Source organism: Garra rufa, chromosome 18 (genome assembly GCF_049309525.1).
Source record: "Garra rufa chromosome 18, GarRuf1.0, whole genome shotgun sequence".
In the NCBI taxonomy this organism is placed as follows: Eukaryota; Metazoa; Chordata; class Actinopteri; order Cypriniformes; family Cyprinidae; genus Garra; species Garra rufa.
The window spans coordinates 35929027-35954020 of record NC_133378.1 but is presented as its reverse complement, the minus strand read 5'-3'; the positions used below and the strand labels follow the sequence as shown (position 1 = coordinate 35954020).

At 34.8% G+C, this 24994-nt stretch overlaps 2 protein-coding genes across 3 annotated transcripts in view; both read left to right on the top strand.

Moving 5' to 3' along the window:
- Positions 1–11152, top strand: part of ghrhrl (growth hormone releasing hormone receptor, like) — a 34949-nt gene extending 23797 nt beyond the window's left edge. The window contains exons 6-8 of the mRNA XM_073822741.1: positions 3194–3323; positions 10037–10078; positions 10648–11152. Coding sequence (XP_073678842.1) covers positions 3194–3323; positions 10037–10078; positions 10648–10749 — 274 coding nt within the window. The 3' untranslated portion in view covers positions 10750–11152. The remainder of the gene's footprint in view (positions 1–3193; positions 3324–10036; positions 10079–10647) is intronic.
- A 3140-nt stretch (positions 11153–14292) lies between these two features.
- gpsm2l (G protein signaling modulator 2, like) overlaps positions 14293–24994 on the top strand; it is a 43479-nt gene continuing 32777 nt past the window's right edge. For both annotated transcript variants that reach the window (XM_073823303.1, XM_073823302.1), the window contains exon 1: positions 14293–14429. The gene's annotated coding sequence lies outside the window, so the exon portion shown is untranslated. The remainder of the gene's footprint in view (positions 14430–24994) is intronic.

The following is a 24994-nucleotide window of genomic DNA, read 5'->3' as shown; positions in this document are numbered from 1 at the left end:
TATATGTAAACGTCTTTTATTTAAAATATCTTATTTAGGTCAGTACTAAATAAAAAACTACATGCATTTTGTATGATCCCTCTTATTTTGCTAAAATAATTACCATTATGCAGATTCTACAAGGTGTATGTAAACTTTTGACTTCAACTGTCTATTCCTATGAAGGCAAAGCTGAATTGTGAGCTGATAAGTTTTGAAGTTTTTCATCTAATATTTGTAATTTATTTTATTTAAGATCAATTTCAGTTAATGATTTGATTTTAGTAGTTATAGTTTTAGTTAACAATATGTGTTTACCAGTGGCATTACAATGTTTTTGGACATAAAAAGTACCATCTAAATTTATATGAAAAAAGGCTGTACTTTTAAAAAAATTACTATGGCATTACCGTGACATGTGGATATGAAAAGATGTCAATACCATGGTATTCATTAAACTACCTTGTAGTTCCCTGTACAGTAAGTACCTTGATATAGATGATAACTTAAAGGAGTAGTTCACTTCCAGAACAAAAATGTACAGATAATGTACTCACCCCCTTGTCATCCAAGATGTTCATGTCTTTCTTTCTTCAGTCGTATAGAATATGTTTCTTGAGGAAAACATTTCTGGATTTCTCTCCTTATAATGGACTTCTATGGTGCCCCCGACTTTGAACTTCCAAAATGCAGTTTAAATGCAGCATCAAAGGGCTCTAAACGATCCCAGCTGAGGAAGAAGGGTCTTGGCTAGCTCTGTGTGAACTGTGTATTCCGGTTCTTGAGAGTTGGGTATGTCGAAAAACTCCCATCTCGTGTCCTCCTCCAACTTCAAAAACTGAACTGGAATACACACAGTTCACGCAGAGCTAGACAAGATGAGCATTTGAGTTTAAAAGTATGTAAATAATAATAATAATAAAAAAAATAACCAATCGTTTCACTAGATAAGACCCTTCTTCCTATTTTGGGATCGTTTAGAGCCCTTTGAAGCTGCATTTAAACTGCATTTTGAAAGTTCAAACTCGGGGGCACCATAGAAGTCCACTATATGGAGAGAAATCCTGAAATGCTTCCCTCAAAAAACATAATTTCTTTACGACTTAAGAAAAAAAGGCACAAACATCTTGGATGACAAGGGGGTGAGTACATTATCTGTACATTTTTGTTCTGGAAGTGAACTATACCTTTAAGATTGTGTGTGATGGTATCAAATGGTAATAATTCCAAGAATACCATGGTATACTATGGTACATGTCTAAAATATTATACTTTTTGCTAGTTTTTCGTAAGTATTAACAATAATATAACATGTCAAATCCATTGTTCTTTTTTTGGACATAATACCGTGGTTTTTGGGCATATACAATGGTAATACCGTTAAACTTTGTACTAAGTACTTTGGTATATGATTATGGTATCAGCTGAAAAACGTTGTCATAATAACACTAATTAAAATAAACAGTTCTTCTGCCAGTTCATATAGTTAAACTGTAGGCTGTTGCCAAGCAACATAATGAAATTTCAATACTGTTTTTACATCCATGTGTCAGAGGATGATTTCCAGTACATTTCTGCCTGGCACGGCTCATGTTTAAGAGCACTGAATGACCATAAACAATACTTGGAGAGAGATGTGTGTATGTGTTTGCTTATGTGTCCTGTTAATGCTGTTATCATGAAGAGACTCTTTGTGTTTGCCAAAAATGAGTGTTTCCAGCTGTTGTGTTTAGATTCATACTCATACATATGCAGATTTCACATGCAGCTACGCACCCTAGGATCTGTTTTTTAGACTTTCTGTCAGATTATTTCATGGTTTTGCATTAAAACTGTGCAGCAGTGCTGGTAAAACAGCGAGATCATTGATCTGTGGGTGAAATTTTAATTTGTTTTACACGGAGGGACCTCATCTATATTTATATTTAAAGCAATAGCTCACCCAATATGAATAAAAAATGTAGTTTTTGCCATTAAACCTCAGTGAATAAACTTTCAACTTTCATAAAGTTGACTTCAGAAGACAGTGTACAGTGTACAAGTTATATAAACTACTTTTGTGCTATAGTTCTTCATAAAGATTTGTTTTATGAAAAAAGCAACTAAAACTTTTTTTACTCTTTGAAGATAGAAAATCATAAATCATAGGCTTGGAGTGAAAGTAGAAAATTAGCAGAGACGTTATAATAATCAATGCACATATGTTTACCTTCATACATATTCAATTTTATCTGGCTCACAAATAAAAAAGTATACAAACAGAAGAAATGTAATTATTGGAAGTTATAAATACAGCATTATTCACAGTATTTATAATGCATTTACGAATATTCACATCACATCAGTGTGCAAATGCAGAGGACACATGCAAATCTTAAAGGAACAGTTTACCCTAAAATGTAAACAAAATTTTCGTTTTTTTTTTCCTTTTTCAACAAAAGACGATGAAAGTGAATCTCTTGATCTCATTAATCTGCATTTATCCATAATTGATGCCAAAACAACATGGTTCGCTGCAAAAAAATGCTTTTGTTACTTTGATTTTTGTCTTGTTTCCAGCCAAAATATCTTAAAATTCTTAAATCAAGAAGGATTTTCTAGACGAGTATTTTTTTTTTTTCAGAAACAAGTCAAAATTAAGGGAGTTTCTTATCTTATTTAAAACTGATTATTTTTCTTATCTCATTGGGCATTTTATTTAGCTTGTTTCAAGCAAAAATACTCTTAATTTTGAGTAGTTTGTTTTCTGAAAACAAGAATTTTTAGATGTTTTGGCTGGAAACAAGACAAAAAATCCAAGTAAGAAAAGCATTTTTTGCAGTGTTTCTTGAATATATTTTGACCAAAAGTGACACATCCGTTTGAATGTGCGAGCTTTTTTCACATAAAGCTCTCTATAAAATATAGCCTACAAGTGTTCAAGTGTAATGTTTCTTTAAAATGCTTTCTGCTCCATTTTGGAGCTTTCAAAGCATTCTCCTTGCACATGGGAAAAATAACAGTATGCATGTTGGGAATGACAGGGTGAGTAAATCGTGACAGTATTTCGATTTTTCGTGAGCTGTTCCTTTATAGTGTTGTCTGAAGGCATGCCTTATCATGTTCTTGCTCGTTTACATCCATAAAGTCCACTCACCAGAAGCACCCAGCAGTAATCTGCCCAATAACACTCTTACCCTTTTTCCTCTTCATCCTTTATCTCTCCTCCCCTCAGGCGACTGACCAAGTCCACTCTCCTCCTCATCCCTCTCTTCGGCACTCATTACATGGTCTTCAGCTTTCTCCCAGACTACTTCAACGTGAGCCTGCGGCTTTGCATCGAGCTGTGTCTGGGCTCCTTCCAGGTTATTCAGCATGCTATCAGCACAACACAGCTTAAACACAAACACAGCATGCATGAACATATTAAAGCTGGAAAACAACACGACTTTTGCCCAGATTTTCAGTCAGTCAGGATGTGATGACACTAGTTGCCAAAAATTAAAACTAGTATGCAGATTTTCAGAGTTGACTTGGAGTTGATGAATTTAGTGTTTAGTGTGAAATTTAGATTCACAACCAAATGGCTCTTTCTGACTGGTCTTGTTAGTGAAGCAAAATCATCCAGCACAAACAGTATGGTCCAATTTATGAACAAATTACTGTTCTTTTTATTGATTCAAAAACTCACAGCACAAGCTGTACAGTCCAATTCACAAACAAATGACTTTTCAATTGGTTCTTTTGTGTCATAAAAAAAACTTTCAACACAACCAGTGTAGTTTGATTAACTAATAAATGACTTGTTTAAAATGCTTCTTTTTAGTCACTCAAATGTGTAGTTCACAAACAAATGACTTAAAGGGATAGTTCACCCAAAAATGAAAATTTGATGCTTATCTGCTTACCCCCAGGGCATCCAAGATGTAGGTGACTTTGTTTCCTCAGCAGAACACAAACAAAGATTTTTAACGAAAACCGGTGCAGTCTGTCAGCCAAATAATGTGAGTGGATGGGCACCAGATCTTTAAAAGTAAACAAAAACATGCACAGACGAATCCAAATTACACCCTGCGACTCATGACGATACATTGATGCCTCATACAAAAATGCCTATTATTACAGTTATTCTTTTTTAGTCAATCAAAAACATACAAAACAGTGTAGTCTGATTTACAAAAAATTACTATTTTAAACCAGTTCTTTTTTAACAGAATGAAAACACCTAAGACAAACAGTATAGTCCGATTCACAAATTACATTTTTAAAATGGTTCTTTTTATCAGCCATAAACATATAAAGCAACCAGCATAGACTGATTCACAAACAAATGATTCTTTTAAACCAGAACTTTTATTAAATTAAAACACACAGCACAAAGAGTGCAGTCCGATTTTAGTGAATCACACACATACAGTACAGCTCAACCAGTGTAGTCCAATTAACTAATAAAAAAGTCTTTTAAACCTGTTATTTTAAGTGAATCAGAAATACCGTATGCAAACCAACTAGTGTAGTCTGGTTCACAAATAAAGCATATTTTTTAATTGAATGAATTACTTTTTTATTGAAACATGCAGCACAAAAGGTACAGCCAGATTCACAAACAAATGACTCTTTTAAAATTGTTTAGTCAGTCAGAAACCATCATATTCTTGATTTCCATTAAATGACTTTTAAACCAGTTCTTTTTACTGAATCAAAAATATCTAGCACAAACAGTACAGTCTGATTTACGAGCAAATTAGTCTTTTAAACTAGTTTTTATTGAAAAGTCACATTCACAAACAAATGAATCTTTTACAATGATTCTTTTAGTCAGTCAGACACATACAAATCAAACAGCTTAGTCTGATTCACAAACAAATGGCTCTTTTTAAACCAGCTGTTTTTATTAGAAACAAATAGCTCTTTTTAGTAAGTCAAAAACAGACAGCACAAGCAATGTAGTTTGATTCATGAACAAATGACTATTCCTAATCAGTTTTTTTTATTGAATCAAAAACAGCTACATTAGCACAAACAGTACAGTCTGATTCACAAACAAATGTCTCTTTTTAGTGAAGCACACATATATACAGCAGAGTTGTGAAATACCTGAGTAATTTTACTTCATTACTGTACTTAAGTATTATTTTGGGGGATTTGTACTTTACTCAAGTACAAATCAAACTGACTACTAGTACTTTTACTTGATTACACTCCTCACAATTTTATTTCATCTTGAAAAGTACATTGCATTTTGATTGTATCTTATGCACATTAAATTGCATTCTCTCCCTTTAACCATACTTCTGTACGTCTGTCAGAAAAAAAAAGTACTTCTACTTTGTCAATACTGGAGTATAATTTAAAGTTGTACTTTTTTACTTTTACTCAAGTACGTTTTTGGTCAGATACGTGTACTTTTTAATTGAGTAAAATAAAAAACAGTGCAGCTAAACTAGTCCAATTGACTAACAAACGACTCTTTTAAAATGGTTCTTTTTAGTTAATCAGAAACATACAAAGCAAAAAGTGTAGTCTAGTTCAAGAATAAATAACTCTTTTAAACCATGTTCTTATTTGAATCAAAAACACATAAAACAGGATAGTCCGATTCACAAACAAATGACTCTTTTAAAATGATTCTTTTAGAGTCATAAACCTGTAACCTAACCAGCATAGTCTGATTCACAAACAAATGATTCTTTTAAACCAGATTTTTTTTTTTTATTAAAAAAGATTAAAAAAACTAGCACAGTATAGTCTGATTCTCAAACAAATGATGATTTTAAATCAGTTCTTTTTAGTCGCTTGATTCACACTTGATCTTTTAATTTAATTAAAAGCGGCGCAACCGTCGCACACTAATGAGGTGCATGTTTCTGCAAGAGTTTGTTGTGTTCTGTCTGCTATCCCTAGTCGTATACTATATGATGGTCATTTTTTCTCCAATTTCAACCATTTACAAAATCCGAAAGTGTATGATGCCTAGTATTCTGCACAGATTTTAAAAGTCATGTGGTGTATTCCAGCCTTCAAATGAGCTCAGATCAAAACGACCTCGGAGCAGACCTCGTACTCACCTTTGATCTGTTGAGACAGAAGATGGACATTGGGGCTTTAGATATATTACTTAGTTAGATGAAACACTAATTGAGTTTCCTGAAGGGCCAGCGACTAATTTCAAACATTAATTCCACGCAGGAGTTCGAGAAACATAACAGGAAAGCTGTTACCTTCTTGTAAAGGTTTAATATGGTGTTCGTGATGTGCGTTTTTTAGTGCTTATTACTTTCTCTGTGTAGAATAACATTGAAGTTACACTGTTATTTATCTTGACTAGTCAGATATGTCAGCTCACCCTGAATGTGCGAAATGATTGACAGGTAGGGAGGCACCTCAACTTTTCAGATTGCTATTTGCTGTTTACAGAGCCTATGGCGGTCCCAGTGACAGGTTTGATATCCTAGGACATCTATTTTAGGGTTGTCAGTTAGATACTATATATAGCCTGTATATATAGTGTTGTGTGTGCTAGAGCTGGACATGTCAGACTGCTCAAAAAGAGCAATATTTTGATTTAGCTGCCTTCAAGGCTATCCCTAATGGGCCATGTTCACAGTTCAAAGCATCTCTACAGCAGCATTTATCTGTGTTTTTGATCTGAAAGTACAGGAGTGGTTCACTTGAATATGATAATCGTGCCATTATTTACTCGTCCTTGTATGCTGTTATTTTTCTAAAGAAAACTGAAGTAGAAATTTGTGAGTACAATCTATTCTATGCATACGCATCTTTAAATTTAACTTCTTGTGATAAATGTTGATTATAATGTGTATAATTATTCTGAAATGGAATTTTAAGTGTTTTAAAACATTCATGAAATGGTATAGAAAGTTTTTGAGTTTTAATGATTTATTACAAGAATAGGTTCATATCTTAGTTTTATTACACGGCTCTTTGGAATGCTTGATTCTGATTGGTCAGTTGAGACATTTGCAGGTTCGTTCTTTTCAAATAATCACCGCTCCAAAGTAATAACGCATAGCCGGTACTACTTGTATGTTTAAAATCCCTCCGTGCCAACAAAGATTACCGTTTGGCGCCATCTTGTGACAAACACTGGACAACCACAATTAACAATGGAAAATTTCGACATTAATCTATTTAAATTGTCTTACTAACGTACATAGTTTGAAGGTTAGTCACGTGGTACTATATCGTTTCGCGGAAGGATAAAAATGTTAATTTAAAACAAATATGCCAATAAAAGGTTTCAAATTCATATTCATGTCCAGTTTTTTTCCTTATGTGGCAAGTAGCCATGTAATAAGCGGGATAATGTACAGGCAGCCGGTAGTTATCGCAGAAATAAGCCCCTTCAGTGTGATACAAGACCCTCCGCTTCGCGTCGGGTCCTGATCACACTGTCGGGGCTTACTTCTGCGATAACTACCGGCTGCCTGTACATTATCCCTTACTTAACCTGGCTCTCATAAGAGTACCTGGAAATTTGGTTTGGTCCTCACACTACACATTGTGACCCATTTGAGGAGTAGTTCACTTTCAGAACAAAAATTAACAGATAAATGTACTCACCCTCTTGTCATCTTTCTTTCTTTCTTCAGTCGTAGAGAAATGGTGTTTTTTGAGGAAAACATTTCAGGATTTCTCTCCATATAGTGGACCTCTATGGTGCCCCCGAGTTTGAACTTCAAAAATGCAGCTTCAAAGGGCTCTAAACGATCCCAAATGAGGAAGAAGGGTCTTATCTAGTGAAACAATCAGTTATTTTCTAAAAACATTTACAACTTATATACTTTTTAATCTCAAAAGCATTTGAGGTTAAAAATTATTTAAATTGTAATTTTTTTCAGAAAATAGCCCATCATTTTGCTAGATAAGACCCTTCATTCCTCGACTGTCATCGTTTAGAGCCCTTTGAAGCTGCATTTTGGAAGTTCAAACTCAGGGGCACCATAGAAGTCCACTATATGGAGAGAAATCCTGAAATGTTTTCCTCAAAAACTTAAGTTCTTTACGACTGAAGAAAGAAAAACATGAACATCTTGCAAGTGGGTGAGTACATTATCTGTTAATTTTTGTTCTGAAAGTGAATTACTCCTGGGTCACACTTTATGTAATGTGAGGACCAAACCAAATTTCCAGGTACTCTTATGAGGCTAAAAATAAGATATGAGCCTATTCATTATCTCTGAATTTTTGTTCTGAAAGTGAACTACTCCTTTAAATATAACTTAAAAAAATAATGATAGTGATAATAATATAATTGAACTTATTTATTTTATTTTATTTTTTAAATAAAATAATGAACAAAAAACAAAGTGTGGTAGTAGTATTATGTTTTAAAATAAAAAGAGAGTATTAAATAAAAATACAGTTGCCGGCAATTTTGTAATGTGAATGGTGTGCGGATACGGACGGTGCTCCCAATTAAAGAGCGTTCAGTGACGAGCGTTAGTGAATGAAATGACACGTTTTTGCATTTTGCTTTGAAAACGGCAGCGAATAGCCATTTGTGGCAGCCTGGGGAAAAAGCTATTGTAATAATGTCAATTATGTGAAAAATAATGTGTTTTTCGAACCACCAAGGATGAAAGCATGTTCTAGTGCACCCCCAAAACAAAATAAAGACTTTGCAAAAGAGCATAATAGGACCCCTTTAAAACATTCATGAAATGGTATAGAACGTTTTTGAGTCTTATTAAATGATTTATTACAAGAATAGGCTCATAAGAGTAATTTCCTAGTGAATCAGACTGCACTGGTTGTTTGGTCTGTTTTTGATTCACTAAAAACAACCAGTTTAAAAGAGTCATATTTGTTCATGAATCTGACTACACTTGTTGCACCACATGTTTTTGATTCACTGAAAAGAAGACTGTTTTAAGGGGAGACACTGCAGGCAAAAACACAGTTTTTTTCATGCCCCTGTCAAGTTTGAGATTTTAGGCTTTTTGATTTTTCATAAAGTGTTTTTTTAGACTAGTGGAAAGAACATCCAAAATAGCATTTTGTCTATTTGTGTCAATAGATTTCAATGACAATATGTATTTTTAAAGGCCGTTTTCTCAAAATGAGTTTTTTTCTACAACACTGAGCCATAAATCTTCACTTCAGTAGCACTTACACATACTAAACTTTACATTTGTATTCCTGTCTATATCCTGAAGGTTTGTTCATATATAATTTGCTTGATTTTATACATTTTATTCCCCCCAAAACTGCAAAAATATATAGTTTATATATTCTGTCTGGAGTGATAAAATGAGCTATCCCAAATTCCCTCTGTAAAAACATTTGACTTTAATATGTCAAAAAAACAAACAAAAAAACATGAATTTTGAAACTGGCTTCGTCCAGTGTTTAGATTTCTGTATTAGAAATGTATGTAAATTACCGCATATTTAATTAAATAATGCCTCATTTGCATATTTAAACCTACAATTTTAGAAAACTTGTTATACAAAAAATGTTTGCAATTATCAATGTAATCAATCACCTGAGTAAGTAAGGTCATGACTATTAGTTAATTTTTTTTACCCTATTCTTGCCTTAAAAGATTTGTTCATGAATCAGACTATTCTGATCGTGCTGTCTTTGTTTCACTAAAAACTGGTTTAAAAGAGCTATTTGAACATTTTGAATTAGTCACGAGCACAAAGATTCTTTCGAATTTTCCTTTTGCATTCTATAAAACAATGCAGAATATGAATGATTCCTATCATGTCCTTTACATCTGTAAAATGTGTCAGATGTTGGATATCAATAGTGTGGGATTATGTGGATTTACTCTCTTGTGCACACACAGCCAGGTGATTTTTAGCGCAGAAAGGTCATACATTATCATCTCATGGATGCTCCTGAGATCGGATGACTATCAGTGATTATGCAAAAATGTTGTACTATGGGCTTGCAGAAATAGTGTTAAAAGCAAGTATTGTCTCAAAACACTTAATATGAGATGAAAGGGAGAGGATGAGAGATGGATTTATATTTGTAGATATTTAATGTGAGGGACATTTTCTGCAATTTACATAAACAGACTTTCTCCTCCTCATTGATTCCTAAGGGCCTCATTGTGGCAGTTCTCTACTGTTTCCTGAACCAGGAGGTGAGTGATTATTAATTCACAGCTCTCATACAGCATAAAAATATCAAACATACACCAAAATTCAGAAAAATGTGCGGAATGCTAGATGCCCTATGCATTTACAAACTGTAAAACACATGCATGTCAGATATCTAGACTAACCGGTTTGTTTACTGTTGATTTTGCAAGTTAGGTTTGTTTTTGAATGGAGATAATCAGCATTTTCAGAAGCATAAACAACATTGGTACTCAAAATCTGGCCCAATAAAGTCTTTGACAAACATGTTCGCCAGTCTTTATTAATTTAATTAAGAAACAGATTGGGGAATTTACAAGAGGACTGCTCAAAGGCCAATACGCAATTAAGGATGAATAATAATGCATTGCATTTCAGTGCTGAAAATGTACTCACCCTCTGGGCATCACCAGTGGATCCTTTGCAATCAATGGGTGCTGTCAGAATGAGACTCCACACAAACAAAACATAATAAAAATATTAACTTAAATATATGACATATATAACATATGGTATGTCAGATTTAGGTATGTTCAGATTTTAAGTTATGATCTTTTATTTGTTTTTCTGTTAGGTTCAGAATGAAATACGCTTGCGCTGGATGCGATATCAAGAGGGGAGTTATGTTGTCGTCCCTGTTGGAGCCAAAGGAAGTCAGATGGACACTCCATTCTAGAGATATTAAAACTCAGCAGTGCCTCTATATAGACCTCAATCTCAATGGGATACAGTTTTATTAAATGCAGGTTGTATTGCTCAGTTTATATGACAACAAATGGCTTAAAGAGCCAGAATACAGTTTATTTGGGCTACAGTATATCTGTGACTTACACACTCAAAACAGCAAAACTTGTTTAAAAAATGTGAATACTGGAATTGATCATACAGCAAAACTGGTGCTTTTGAAGGGATTCTGGGTGGGTTTATTTATATGTCAAGATATCTATATACAAACTTTTGTTGCCCTTCAAATTCAGATGTTTAATTCTAATATTTGTTTATAATATAATTATACTTTGTGAAAATGTTAAATTTATATTGTATCTAATAAAATGCATTATGACAGGTTTAAATATGTATTTATCTGTATGTGTGTATGTGTTTACAGTATTTAACATTTGTAAAGAGATAACTGACTTCTGAGTGAGATGCAGGTAACCAGGGCTAATTGTTACATGTTTCATATACTGTAATTTTGTAGAATTTGTTAACTACAGTTTCTATTGGCAATTTTAAGTCTTTTATTACACAAGTTGTTTTGTGTTTCATAACTTATTACTGTGTACATTTTGCTGAAACGCCTGTAATAGGCTGTTAAATGTCAAGTTCCCATCCTTCGATAACAGAATAAATGTTCAATCGCATCTTTGTTGAAAAAAACTGAAAGGTATGTGTTTATAACTACAACCCACTCTCAAAAATATTAATTTGAGCTAAAAGTGTGACAACTAGCCCTGGTTTCCCCTTTCTTTACAACTGAACAATTACTCAAGTAGCCTACTGAAATGTTGCAGCTATACACCCTAAAAGATTAGTTCACTTACAGAACAAAAAATTACAGATAATGTACTCACCCCCTCACCCAGTAAGGGAAACATTTCATTTCATTTTTCTCCATATAATGGATAAGTATGGTGCCCCCAAGTTTGAACGTCCAAAATGCAGTTTAAATACAGCTTCAAAGGGCTCTGAATGATCCCAGCCGAGGAAGAAGGCTGTTATCTAACGAAACGATCGGTTATTTTCGAAACAAATGGACTATTTATATATATTAACCTCAAATGCTCTTCTTGTCTTGTTTCTGCGATGCGCATGCATAGCCTGTGTAATCTGGGTCAATTAGGGCATGTCGAAAATCTCCCAGTTTGTTTTCGTCTTCAACTTCCAAATCGTACTACAACGCTGTTTTAGCTTTTTTTTTTTTTTTTGATCGTCTTTGTATGTTTACTTTTTAAACACTGGGTCGGTACTTCTGCAGCGATGTAGGACGATTTTGAAGTTTTGAACGGGATCTCACAGACTACCCATGCACATCACAGTTGAGACAAGATGAGCGTTTGAGGTTACAAAGTATATAAATTGTCAATTTGTTTCGAAAATAACTGATCATTTCGCTAGATAAGACCCTTCTTCCTCGCTCATTTAGAGCCCTTTGAAGCTGCTTTCGGAAGTTAAAACTTGGGGGCACCATACATATCCATAATATGGAGAGAAATCCTGAAATTGTTTCCTCAATAAACATAATTTCTTTACGACTGAAGAAAGAAAGACATGAACATCTTGAATGACAAGGGGGTGAGTTTTTCTTCAGGGTTCGCTATTTTTAGCTGTACAATACAGCTTGGTTTGATGCTTGATATTTCAAATTGGTGTGTCTTGCCATAATATTTTAATGTAACTGTTATTGTCTTATTTATAAACACATTGGTTTATACTGCAAACAGTTTTACCCAGTGAACCGGAAGTCTCACCCATATGCTTCTGCTTTCTTACGTTTACGGTTTATTGTTCTTCAAGTTATTTGTCTAGTGAACGTACATCTCGCACGTTCAAAGAAAATTGTTTACTTTCGCATTTCAAGATTGAAATACCAAATGAGTTTTAACAGTTGAATGTTTTCACGTGTCCAAAGACTGCTGTTGTGTTGTTTTCTATGTAGCCTTTTCTTCACATTCTCACCAAATGTGCATTTATACTCTGTTGCCTATAAACAGCTAGTAAAATCATTGTAAACTTTATTTCAAATTTAAATATTGTATTATACTGTATATTTTCTATCTGTAATGCATTATTTATTTGTTTATCTGTCTGTTTTTACATGCTCCTTGAGTGGCCTTAAGTGCATTACAGGGATGGAAATACTACCCAATTTTATGATTCTCTATCTGTGTAATGGATTTTGCCCATTTTTCCCCCTTTAATAGTGCAATTAAGCTGATGTTGTCACTCATGTGCTTATGTTTGTGTATGTGCGTAAGCAAGCTGGCGCAATGTGTAGGCCTACCTGTACCTATTTTTGAGCTCAAGTGTTGATTTTTCTGCTTTAATGTCTACAATATAACAGCTTTTTATTAAAGCCGGAAAAATGTACATAAATTACCAAATGTCCTTCAGCTGGAGTTGTCTGTCAGTAATAAACACTGACCCCTGCTGGTCAATACATCACACCATTTACTCACCACATTTATTTAAAGGAGTAGTTCACTTTCAGAACAAAAATTTACAGATAATGTACTCACCCCCTTGTCATCCAAGATGTTCATGTCTTTCTTTCTTCAGTCGTAAGGAAATTATGTTTTTTGAGGAAAACATTTCAGGATTTCTCTCCATATAATGGACTTCTATAGTGCCCCCGAGTTTGAACTTCCAAAATGCAGCTTCAAATGGCTCTAAAGAAGGGTCTTAACTAGCAATATGATCAAATTTTTTCTAAAAAAAAAAAAAAATTACAATTTATATACTTTTTAACCTCAAATGCTCATCTTGTCTAGCTCTGTGTGTACGAGATTAAAAAGTAGGCTATATAAATTATAAATGCTTTTAGAAAATAACCGATCGATTCGTCTTTTTATTAATCAGTTTTTGAATATTTGCACAAGCATTTTCATCTAATCTGGCACAAACCCAAGAAATGTGGACTTAATTATACAATAAAGCTTGCCAAGTAATTTGGATCCACCAGCACTTGGACGTCCAATTTATTTTAGCGAATTGATTCTTTTTAGATGATCAGTTCAATGAATCGATTCACCGCGAGTCATCACTTCAATTTTTTTGCTATGCCTTTAAAATTACTTTATAGCCTAGTTTATTTGTTTATACCATAGTTTACAGCCTGCCCAAGTGTGCTTTAACAATTTAACAACATTTCTACTGTCAAGTTTCAGTCTAAAACAAAGTCACCTGATAGTCAGGTGATTTACAAATGGTTACAAAACATTAAAAACAATAGGCTCAGCATGAGTTTGAGTTAATAATAACAGCTAATTATTACTTTATCTTCACAGGGTTTGAAGCGATTTGTGAATCGCTTGGCGAATCGGTTCGAACGAATCATTCAAAAGAGTCTGTTTATACGAACGATTCTTTCGCGTGCATTCCTCCATTACTTCAGCACTGAAGATGGCGAGGCGTGGCGTTTACAAACGCCTGTGTAATGATTGGCGTGCCAGAGTAAAAGACGCTTTCCTTTTTTTTTTTCCGAAAAAAAGTTAGGAAAGGAAAGTGTCTTGAGAAAACATGGCGGAGTAAGAGAAAGAAACTTCACCGATGCTTCTTGACAAAGCGAGAAACTCCACCACCACAAGACATGCAGCGCGATTACACACTTTAAAGCTGGACAAATCTGAAAGCGAGGTATGAGTTTGTTTTCGTTTTTCTTTGGCATTATTTTTTGTGCCTGAACAGCTTCTCCTCTTCTGAACTATTCTATGTATTGCATTGTACTTCCTTATCTTTTTTTTTTTTTTTTTTTTAAAGTTCTTGATTTTTTTTAAACTTTTGTGAGGATTTAATGCAAAAACCACTTCCTACTAGTTAAAATTATCTTTAAAGTTGACCTCAAAGACACGTCAGTATATGCTGACCATAGTGAGTATATAGTAAACACAATCGGTTCTGTCAAAACATAGTGCTAATTTCTGCACCACTACGTTATGAAATTTTATTTTCCATAAACAAAAAAAAGGTGCTTTGTGGCAAAATTTTCACAAATTGGCCAGCAAAATTTTTTAATTTTCATCACTGTAGTCCCTTAAATATAATGTTATATTGTTTGCATTTCAGTGTATTTATAAAACAATGTAATATAGACTTTTATTTCATGGCTATTTCATAAAACAATTGTCATTTTGCGTTTTTTTGTGATTAATTGTATCTAGACAGGATGATGTTCATTAATTAGACTCATCATTGACGGTAATGGGAATTACAGAAGTAAGTAGTTGTCATTAAAATAAGAATTGAGTATGTTTCTGATTCTTGAAAATGTGTAAGTATATAATACTAGGCTTTATTCGCTTTATCTTTAGATTTTGAAGCAAATTGTGACTGTGTGACTCTCCAAGAGTTCTTGTCTTGTTTTTCCTTAAAGTTTGCTGCTTTCCGAAAGCCTCCTGTGGGATTTTATGAGAAACACCTGGACAGGCTCTGTCTGACAGAATGGACACAGCGGCTCTTGTGTTTGCGAGCTTGAATCTTTTTAATGAATCGCAGGCGTTTACAGTGCACAGGCTGTACCTTTGTGTTTTATTCTGTTGTAGACTGACTAATCTGATCATTTATTCCCTTACAAAGCTATTGTCACTCCTCTAGAGCCTTTGAATAAGTGCCTCAGTGATTCTAGAACTGCTAGCATGAAGAAAACACTGAATTGAAACTAAAATGATGGAAACTGATGCAATTTCGGACCGGTGTGTGAGTAGTTAAATATTCCTGGGTTGCTTGTTTTGTGAAATGTCAAACAAAAAGGAAAATTCCTTATAGCTGGACTTATGGCTGGACATGGTTTGGGGTTCACTGGACTGAAAGCTCAGGCCACAAAACCACCGTGTTTGGCCGAATGTGGTCTAAAATATGGACATGTTTACAAATCATATCAAATGCATTTTTTTTTTTTTTTGCTCTAGACATTGTAGAGATGATGGTCCCAGCCCTTTCCTGAGTGTTCAGTTTGTTGGTTGATTTAGTTTTGAACTTGAACAATGCTTTTAGATTTCTGCTCAATACAAGGAATTCCTGGAGTGCAAACAAATATGACTTCTGTTATGTTTTTCCACTGCCTGTTTGGTTTTTGATCAGGATATAGTTAATTTTTAATATGGAAGTGTTGTCATTGTTAACTCACCCTCTTGTTTTCCCAAAACGGTGTTATTTTAGTATTGTTATATGATATTAATATTTTGAATTGCACTACTTGTCAAAAGTTCTTCTGCTTTCCAAGCCTGCCTTTATTTGATCCAAAGTACAGCAAAAACTGTTCAATTTTTACTGTTTAAAAGAACTGTTTTCTATTTGAATATATTTTAAAATGTAATTTATTCTTGCGATCAAAGCTAAACTGTCAGCATCATTGCTTCAGTCTTAAGTGTCACATGATTCTTCAAAAATCATTCTAATATGCTGATTTGTTGTTCAATAAACATTTATTATTATTATTATTATTATTATCAATATTTAAAACATTTGAGTACATTTCAGGATTCTTCGATGAATAGCAAGACCCAAAGATTATTTATTCGAAATAAAAAGCTTTTGTAACATTCTACACTATACCATTCAAAAGCTTAGAGTCAGTAGGGGGGGATATAGAAATGATTACTTTAATTTAGCAAGGTTGCTTTAAATTGATCAAAAGTGATGATAAAGACATTTCTAATGTTACAAAAGATTTCTGTTTCAGATGAATGCCGTGCTTCTAAACGTTCTATTCATCAAAGAAACCTGTAAAATTATACTTAACTGTTTTCTGGGCAGCAAATCGGAATATTAGAATGATTTCTGAAGGATCATGTGACTGGAGAAATTATGCAAAAAATTCAGCTTTGAACTCACAGGAATAAATTACATTTTAAAATATATTTAATTAGAAAGCAGTTATTTTAAATAGTAAAAATATTTCACAATTTTACCGGTTTTGCTGTACTTAAATCAGGATCAAATAAATGCAGGCTTGGTGAGCAGAAGGTGCTTCTTTAAAAAACATTACAAATCTTACTGTTCAAAAACTTTTGACTGGCAGTGTAGCTTTTATTTTTTGTTTTCATTTTTGTTTTTAGTTTTAGACAACATTTCTCATTTTCATGCTTTTTTAATCTGATATGACATATATTTTATTTCAACTTTATTTCAGTTAACAAAAACTGAAAAACAATGACATGGCTGCGTCTGTGGAATGCAAAAGGAAATATTTTACAGACGTCACTCATCAAAAATAACGATAAAGATCATGCACCTCAAGCACAAGCATTCTTACGTTATATAATGACTGAGTAAGAAAAACATTTGTAAGTCATTATTTAATAAAAATCGCTCTGTCATAACTTGCATATCGCATTTGCACAAATGCATAGATTCAAACGTATTGCATAAAGAAGTATTTACTATCAGCTGTGTCAAGTGGCATTGAATCCTTGGGATTTTCCTCACACAAAGCTATCATATGACTTCAAAAGACTTGCAATAGTATGTGAGTCATTTGTATTTCTTTATGTAATACCATTTTGTCAGCTTTGTAGCTGGACAGGTTTTGGCCGCTGTAGCATTTTTGAAAGCGTCTCCGCTTGTGTTTCTTGGCAGAGGTGAATTCATATGGGTGGGTCTGAAATGGCGTAAGGGTGAGTAAATGGTATCTGTGTAACCATCCCTTGTAATGAAAGAATTAATCAAGATTATAGATGGTGATGTTTTGTCTCAGTTTTCATTTTAAATTAAAAACCCCACACGCTGGTTTATCCGACACTGTAATGCAACAACTTTCCGTCCTGAAAAAAAGTGTCTTTTTGATGATTGGATGGTTGCTCACGAGGAAGTCAAGAGACTTCCTCATGTTCACCCATCCACATAAGATGCAACATCATACACTCTAAGTCAGATTTAGTTTGTAGGGTGGAAGTGTTGCGTGTTGTGATTAATCAGTCATTGACTGTTTTCTTAGTGAAATCATTAGCTACTTACACATCACTGTGTGGGTGTGTGTGTGTGTGTGTTTGCGTCTGTGTGTGTGGGAGAGGCTCATATTTCTTAGTCTCTTTCTTTAGTGTCACTCGCCTGTCAGATGGACGATGGTTTAGATCCGGTGGAAACATGGACATCTTTACTCCGTCTTTATGTTTGTCCTGTGTTTTAGAGTTACGAAATTAGATGCATTTCCAAATCTCTTGTGTGTCTGCTGTTGTTTTTTTTTTTTAAACTTGGATATTTACTATGAACTTAAATGGATGTGATCACAAAAGACGAGGATCAAGCATTTCATGTTCGTTCCAGGTAGGAGAACAGACCTGTCTTGCCATATTTTAACTAGTTTTACAGTACATCCATTCTCTGCTATCTTTATTTTTTTTAATCAGTTTTAAGCAACCAAACAACTTCAGATATGTCGTTTAGTGCAAACTACTGACGTGCACTTGTTTTTCCATCAGATAAACAGGGTTTGTAACGTAATACATTGTGCGGGTGGAGGCGAGTGAATGAGGGCTCAGGTTGGTTCAAGAGATCTCCTGTGTGTAAATTTTTAATAGCCGTGTTTAAAAATTAAAGCAGAGGGTCATCAGTTGTTGGCACTGTTTAGTTTCTTGTATTGCTGTCGTACATCCTCAGCTGCTGCAGGAGCATCTGGACCTGAAAGATTAGTCAAGGGCATATGTTTCTTTTCACACATGCAACTTTTACTGGAAATATTAGAGAGAGTGGGGAAATGGGATTGAATTTAGGCATGTTTTGGAGCACATGCATAAACCACTAGACCATGGCTTTAACAAGGCTGTGAAGTTTGGATGGGATGGTTCGTCTAAACATGAACATTTAGTCATCATTTGCTCAGCTTTATATAATTTCAAGCTTTTGTAGAACAGAAAAGCAGATGTTTCAAAGAATGTTCATGCTGCTGATTTCCATAGAGGGAAGGTTCTGAAAAGTTTTAGTAATTTAGTTTTAGTTTGTGATTTTGAGATTATTCAGGTTTTTTTCTCTTTTAGTAATTGTAGTACTTATAGGCCCGGTTTCACAGACAGGGCTTAGACTAAGACAGGATTAGGCCATAGATTAATTACGACATTTAAGTAATTTTTATAAACATGCTTAGAAAAAAAACATTATTGGTGTGCATCTTAAAACAAAAAAAGGCACTGATATATTTTTAAGATCAGTCAGTGCAAGTTTATTTCAGTTGAAACAGCTCAGACTTGCATTTTAGTCTTAGACTAGGCTTAAACCCTGTCTGTGAAACTGGGGGTTAAACTTTTCTTTTTTTTAAGCTTAAGTTTAAGTTAATTACAAAAAAGTTTGTTACTCTCACTGATGCCTCAGAAGGAAACATAATGCGTTAAGAGCCCAGGGGATGTAGATCAGGCTAAATTGAACTTATTTTGTCTTCTGGAAAACATGTAAGTATCTTCTGTAGCTTCTAAAGGGCAGTACTAAATAAAAAAAATATGATATTTAGGCAAAATAAGAAAAATATACACATCTTCATTCTGTTCAAAAATTTTCCACCCCTGGCTCTTAATGCATCATGTTTCCTTTCGGAGCATCAGTGAGTGTTTGAACCTTCTGTAATAGTTGCATATGAGTCACTTAGTTGTCCTTAGTGTGAAAAGATGGATCTTGAAATCATACAGACATTGTTTGGGCTCAAATACACAAAAAAGCTGAAAAACTAAAGAATTTGTGGGACCTAAAGGATTTTTCTGAAGAACAGCAGGCAGTTTAACTGTTCAGGACAAACGAGGGACTCATGAACAACTATCACCATTTAAAAAAATATATATAAAAACAGCTGTGAATCATTCAGGTAACAAAACAGTATTAAGAATCAAGTGTATGTAAACTTTTGAACAAGGTCATTTTTATCATTTCAACTATTATTTTCTCTGCACTGTATGTCTTTAATGTAAAAAATCTTATTCAGATCAGTACTAAACAAAAAATAAAATGCATTTTGTATGATCCCTCTTATTTTGGTAAAATAACTAACATTTTGCAGATTCTGCAAGGTGCATGTAAACTTTTGACTTCAACTGTATTTTCCATTTTATATGGAAAAGAGGCATAGTGCTAGACCTTCTTCTTTTTAGTTCAATCAGAAATCTTGGAAAGACATGAGGGTGAATAAAAACATTTCAGTGAACCGTCCCTTTAAGGTTTTAGAAATGAACAAAAATAACAAGCAACATATGCCTGGCCTTTCAGTAAGTATCAGTGAAATTCTTGACTTCATGAGAAGTATGAGTTAATATGGTGCGAATTAGTCATTTGCATCGGTCAGTGGAGAAATTGTGTCAGCCACTCGGCCCGCGTCCCGCCTCGCTGAGGATAATGAAATTAGAACATGAACGCGGCCAGCCTTGCGCTGAGGACACTTTGAGCAAAGCGCAGGATTTTACTCAGCCTAATGGATTTTCCCAGCGTGCCCTTGGTTACCTGACTGTTTCTCTGGCTGGAGTTGATAGCATCTTGCTCTACTTCGGCTGAAGATTAAGCGATTGTGGCAGGTTTTCTTGGATAGCTTTATTCATTGTCAGCTCTAAAGCCTTCCTACCTTCTCTTTTTCTGGCTAAGGAGTTTCTAAGGTGTTGTAAGTGGTTTCCAGGGTGTTTGAGGGGATTGCTATGCTGGTTACTATAGGCGTTACTGCCCATGTTCCTAAAAAAGTTTAAAAGTTTTTGTCAATGTGACCCTGGACCACAAAACCAGTTATAAGGGTATTTTTTTTATTTTTATTGAGATTTATACATCATCTAAAAGCAGAATAACTAGGTATTCCATTGTTGTATGGTTTGTTAGAATAGGACAATATTTGGTGCTAAAGAGATATTTGAAAATCTGGAATCTGAGGGTCTTCTGTCACTTCTAAAGTTGTCCAAATGGAGTTCTTAGCAATGCATATTACTAAGCAAACATTACGTTTTTACAGTGCCTTGCAAAAGTATTCATACCCCTTCGTCTTTTTCATGTTTTGTTACATAAATTACATAAATATTGGAAATTGGAAAAGTTGCTGCTTAAAGGAACACTCCACTTTTTTTGGAAATAGGAAAGTTTGCTGCCGTAATATGGCCGAAGCAGGCGGAGTATTATCAGAAATGAGTTCCTAGCTAGTTTAGCATTTGCACATTTGCTGCGTGGTATTACTGCTCCTGCTTCGGCCATATTACTGCAGCAAACTTCCTTGACTATTATGCCCGGAATGGGAGTGTAGTTCCTAATCTTATCAGCCTAGAAAATTGAAGCTTTGCATTTCCACCGGTCTTAGTACACGATATAACTACAGAAGAGTCAAGTTTTAAATAGGACAAATATCGAAACTCGTTGGTCATTTTTGAACGTGATGCTATTGGTCTAATAGGATTCAATGATCTATGCTAAGCTATGCTAAAAGTGATATCGCCAGAAGAGGAGAACGGCTGAATGGATTTCAAAACAGTAAAACTCAACTTATTAACTCGGGGGGAGTTGGAGAATAAGCCTATTTCCAAAAAAAGTGGAGTGTTCCTTTAAGTTTTTAAAATAGCAATTTGCATATACTCCAGAATGTTATGAATAGTGATCAGATGAATTGCATAGTCCTTCTTTGCCATGAAAATTAACTTAATCCCGAAAAAACTTTCCACTGCATTTCATTGCTGTCATTAAAGGACCTGCTGAGATCATTTCAGTAATCGTCTTGTTAACTCAGGTGAGAATGTTGACGAGCACAAGGCTGGAGATCATTATGTCAGGCTGATTGGGTTAGAATGGCAGACTTGACATGTTAAAAGGAGTGCTTGAAGTCATTGTTCTTCCATTGTTAACCATGGTGACCTGCAAAGAAACGCATGCAGCCATCATTGCGTTGCATAAAAATGGCTTCACAGGCAAGAATATTGTGGCTACTAAGATTGCACCTAAATCAACAATTTATAGGATCATCAAGAACTTCAAGGAAAGAGGTTCAATTCTTGTTAAGAAAGCTTCAGGGCGTCCAAGAAAGTCCAGCAAGCGCCAGGATCGTCTCCTAAAGAGGATTCAGCTGCGGGATCGGAGTGCCACCAGTGCAGAGCTTGCTCAGGAATGGCAACAGGCAGGTGTGAGCGCATCTCCACGCACAGTGAGGCCAAGACTTTTGGAAGATGGCCTGGTATCAAGAAGGGCAGCAAAAAACATCAGGGACAGATTGATCTTCTGCAAAAAGTATGGCGAATGGACTGCTGAGGACTGGGGCAAAGTCATATTCTCCGATGAAGCCTCTTTCCGATTGTTTGGGGCATCTGGAAAAAGGCTTGTCCGGAGAAGAAAAGGTGAGCGCTACCATCAGTCCTGTGTCATGCCAACAGTAAAGCATCCTGAGACCATTCATGTGTGGGGTTGCTTCTCATCCAAGGGAGTGGGCTCACTCACACTCCCTTGGATAAAGAATGAATAAAGAATGGTACCAAAACACCCTCCAACAGCAACTTCTTCCAACAATCCAACAACAGTTTGGTGAAGAACAATGCATTTTCCAGCACGATGGATGGAGCACTGTGCCATAAGGAAAAAGTGATAACTAAGTTGCTCGGGGACCAAAACGTTGAAATTTTGGGTCCATGGCCTGGAAACTCCCCAGATCTCAATCCCATTGAGAACTTGTGGTCAATCCTCAAGAGGCGGGTGGACAAACAAAAACCCACTAATTCTGACAAACTCCAAGAAGTGATTATGAAAGAATGGGTTGCTATCAGTCAGGATTTGGCCCAGAAGTTGATTGAGAGCATGCCCAGTCGAACTGCAGAGGTCCTGAAAAAGAAGGGCCAACACTGCAAATACTGACTCTTTGCATAAATGTCATGTAATTGTCGATAAAAGCCTTTGAAACGTATGAAGTGCTTGTAATTATATTTCAGTACATAACAGAAACAACTGAAACAAAGATCTAAAAGCAGTTGAGCAGCAAACTTTGTGAAAACTAATTTTTGTGTCATTCTCAAAACTTTTGGCCACAACTGTACATCTCATACACCATAATGACAAAGCACAAAACAGGTTTGTAACAACTTTGCAAATTTATTAGAAATAAAAAACTGTAAAGATCCCGTTGCATAAGTATTCATACATTTCTGGGACACTCGAAATTTAGCTCAGGAGCATTCATATTGCTTCTAGATGTTACTACACTTCGAGTGGTGTTAAACTATGGCAAATTCATTTGAATGAGTATGATTTAGAAAGGCACACACCTCTAAGAAAAGGTCTAACAGCTGAAAATGCAAATCAGAGCAAAAACCAAGTCCTGAGGTCAAGATAACTGCCTGTAGAGCTCAGTGACAGACTTGCGTTAAGGCAATGATCTAGGGAAGAGTTCAGAAAAAAATCTGCTGCATTGAAGGTTCAAAGAAGCATGTAGCCTCCATTATCCATAATAGAAGACGATTGGAACAACTAGGACTCTAGAAAATGTCTGCCAGCCCCCATCCAAGCTGACAGAGCTTGAGAGGTGAAAAGTTGAGGCAAAGAATGGCAGATAATTGCCAAATGCAGATGTGCAAAGCTTGTCACATCATACCCAAAAAGACTTGAGGCTGTAAAGGTGCTTCAACTATTGTACTGAGTAGAGGGTATGAATACTTATGCAATGTACTTATTTAAGTGTTTTATTTTTAATACATTTGTAAAATTTGCAAATATTTTTTTGCTTTCATTATTATGGTGTATGGAGTGTAAATTGATGTGGGGAAAAACTAATTTAAAGCAGTTTAACATAATGCTGGATCTTTACTTTAATATCCTAATGATTTTTGGCATAAAAGAAAAATCGATAATTTTGACTCATACAATGTATTGTTGGCTATTGCTACAAATATGCCAGTGCTACTTATGCCTGGTTTTGTAGTCCAGGGTCACATTTATATTATAAAAACAATTCTATTTCTGTTTTACTCCTTGACGACAGCATCTCACTATTTCAGCTGAAGATTTATAAATTCTTCACACTTTTTTGTTCTATTTCCTTAATGCTGAGAGTGACTAGATGTTTACATGTTCTGAAGAACATTGTGCCCTTGCCTGTGCAGATGTTGCTGACTTGTTGTTTGCTTGCCGGTCAAAGCCAAAAGTGCAACTACTGTAGATTCTCCGGTCTAGTTATGTTTTGGATCCCTTGTTCAGTGTACTGTAAGTGTATTATCTGGCTTTTTATATTTTAAATTGTAATTATAAACCCTTAGAAAGATTATGGCAGAAACTATCCTCAACAAGCCACGTGATTTGAGGTATCATTCATGTTTGTTGCTCAAATGGTGCAGGACCAGTTGTCTCAAAGCTTAAAGGGATGGTTCACCCAAAAATGAAAATTGCCATTAATTATTCACCCTCATGTCGTTCCAAACCTGTAGGACCTTCACTGTCTTTGGAACCCAAATTAAAATATTTTTGATAATCCGAGAGCGTTCACACAAAAGTACCACACATGCATATAAGAAGTATTCTCATAGCTAACATAATGGTTGAACAATTCATGTTGCATGGACTATTCTAACGATGTCCTTAGTATCTTTTGGGCCTTGAACATGTTAGTTGCTCTGTTGTCTGTGCAGAGTCAAAAAGCTCTCGGATTTCAGCAAATATATCTTAATTTTTGTTCTGAAGATGAAGGTCTTACGAATTTGAAATGACATGAGCGTGAGAAATAATGACAGAATTTTCATTTTTGGGGGAACTATCATTAATTCTTAAGGTTAGGAGTTTGTTGTCAAAGAAGTCAGGTCAAAAAAGTCCCATTTTAGTTTCCGCATCAAATTAAATTTACAAAAGCGATTTTATAAACACCGAAAGCGTAATAAATAGGTGAAATAATGTTCCATGCTCATTCAGTGTAATGGATATATTTATGTAGAAATTAAAACATTGTTTCTGTGCTTATTCAAATATTTAAAAAAGTGATTATACTTAATTTTATTAGATTTGAAAAATGATTAAAATGTATTGCTGACTAATGGGTTTGAAGGATAGTAGCAGTTCATCAGCTATTGAGGGCTGCATTGCGAATGCAACTTTAAAAGCTTAGTTCATTTCCTAATAATTTACTGGCCTTCTGTCATCCAAGATGTTTGTCTTTCTTTAGTCGAAAAGAAATTAAGGTTTTTGAGAAAAACATTCCAGGATTGTAGAATTCAATAAGGATCAGCGAGTTCCGAATTACAGTTTCAAAGAGCTCTACATGATCCCAACCAGGAGTAAGTGTCTTATCT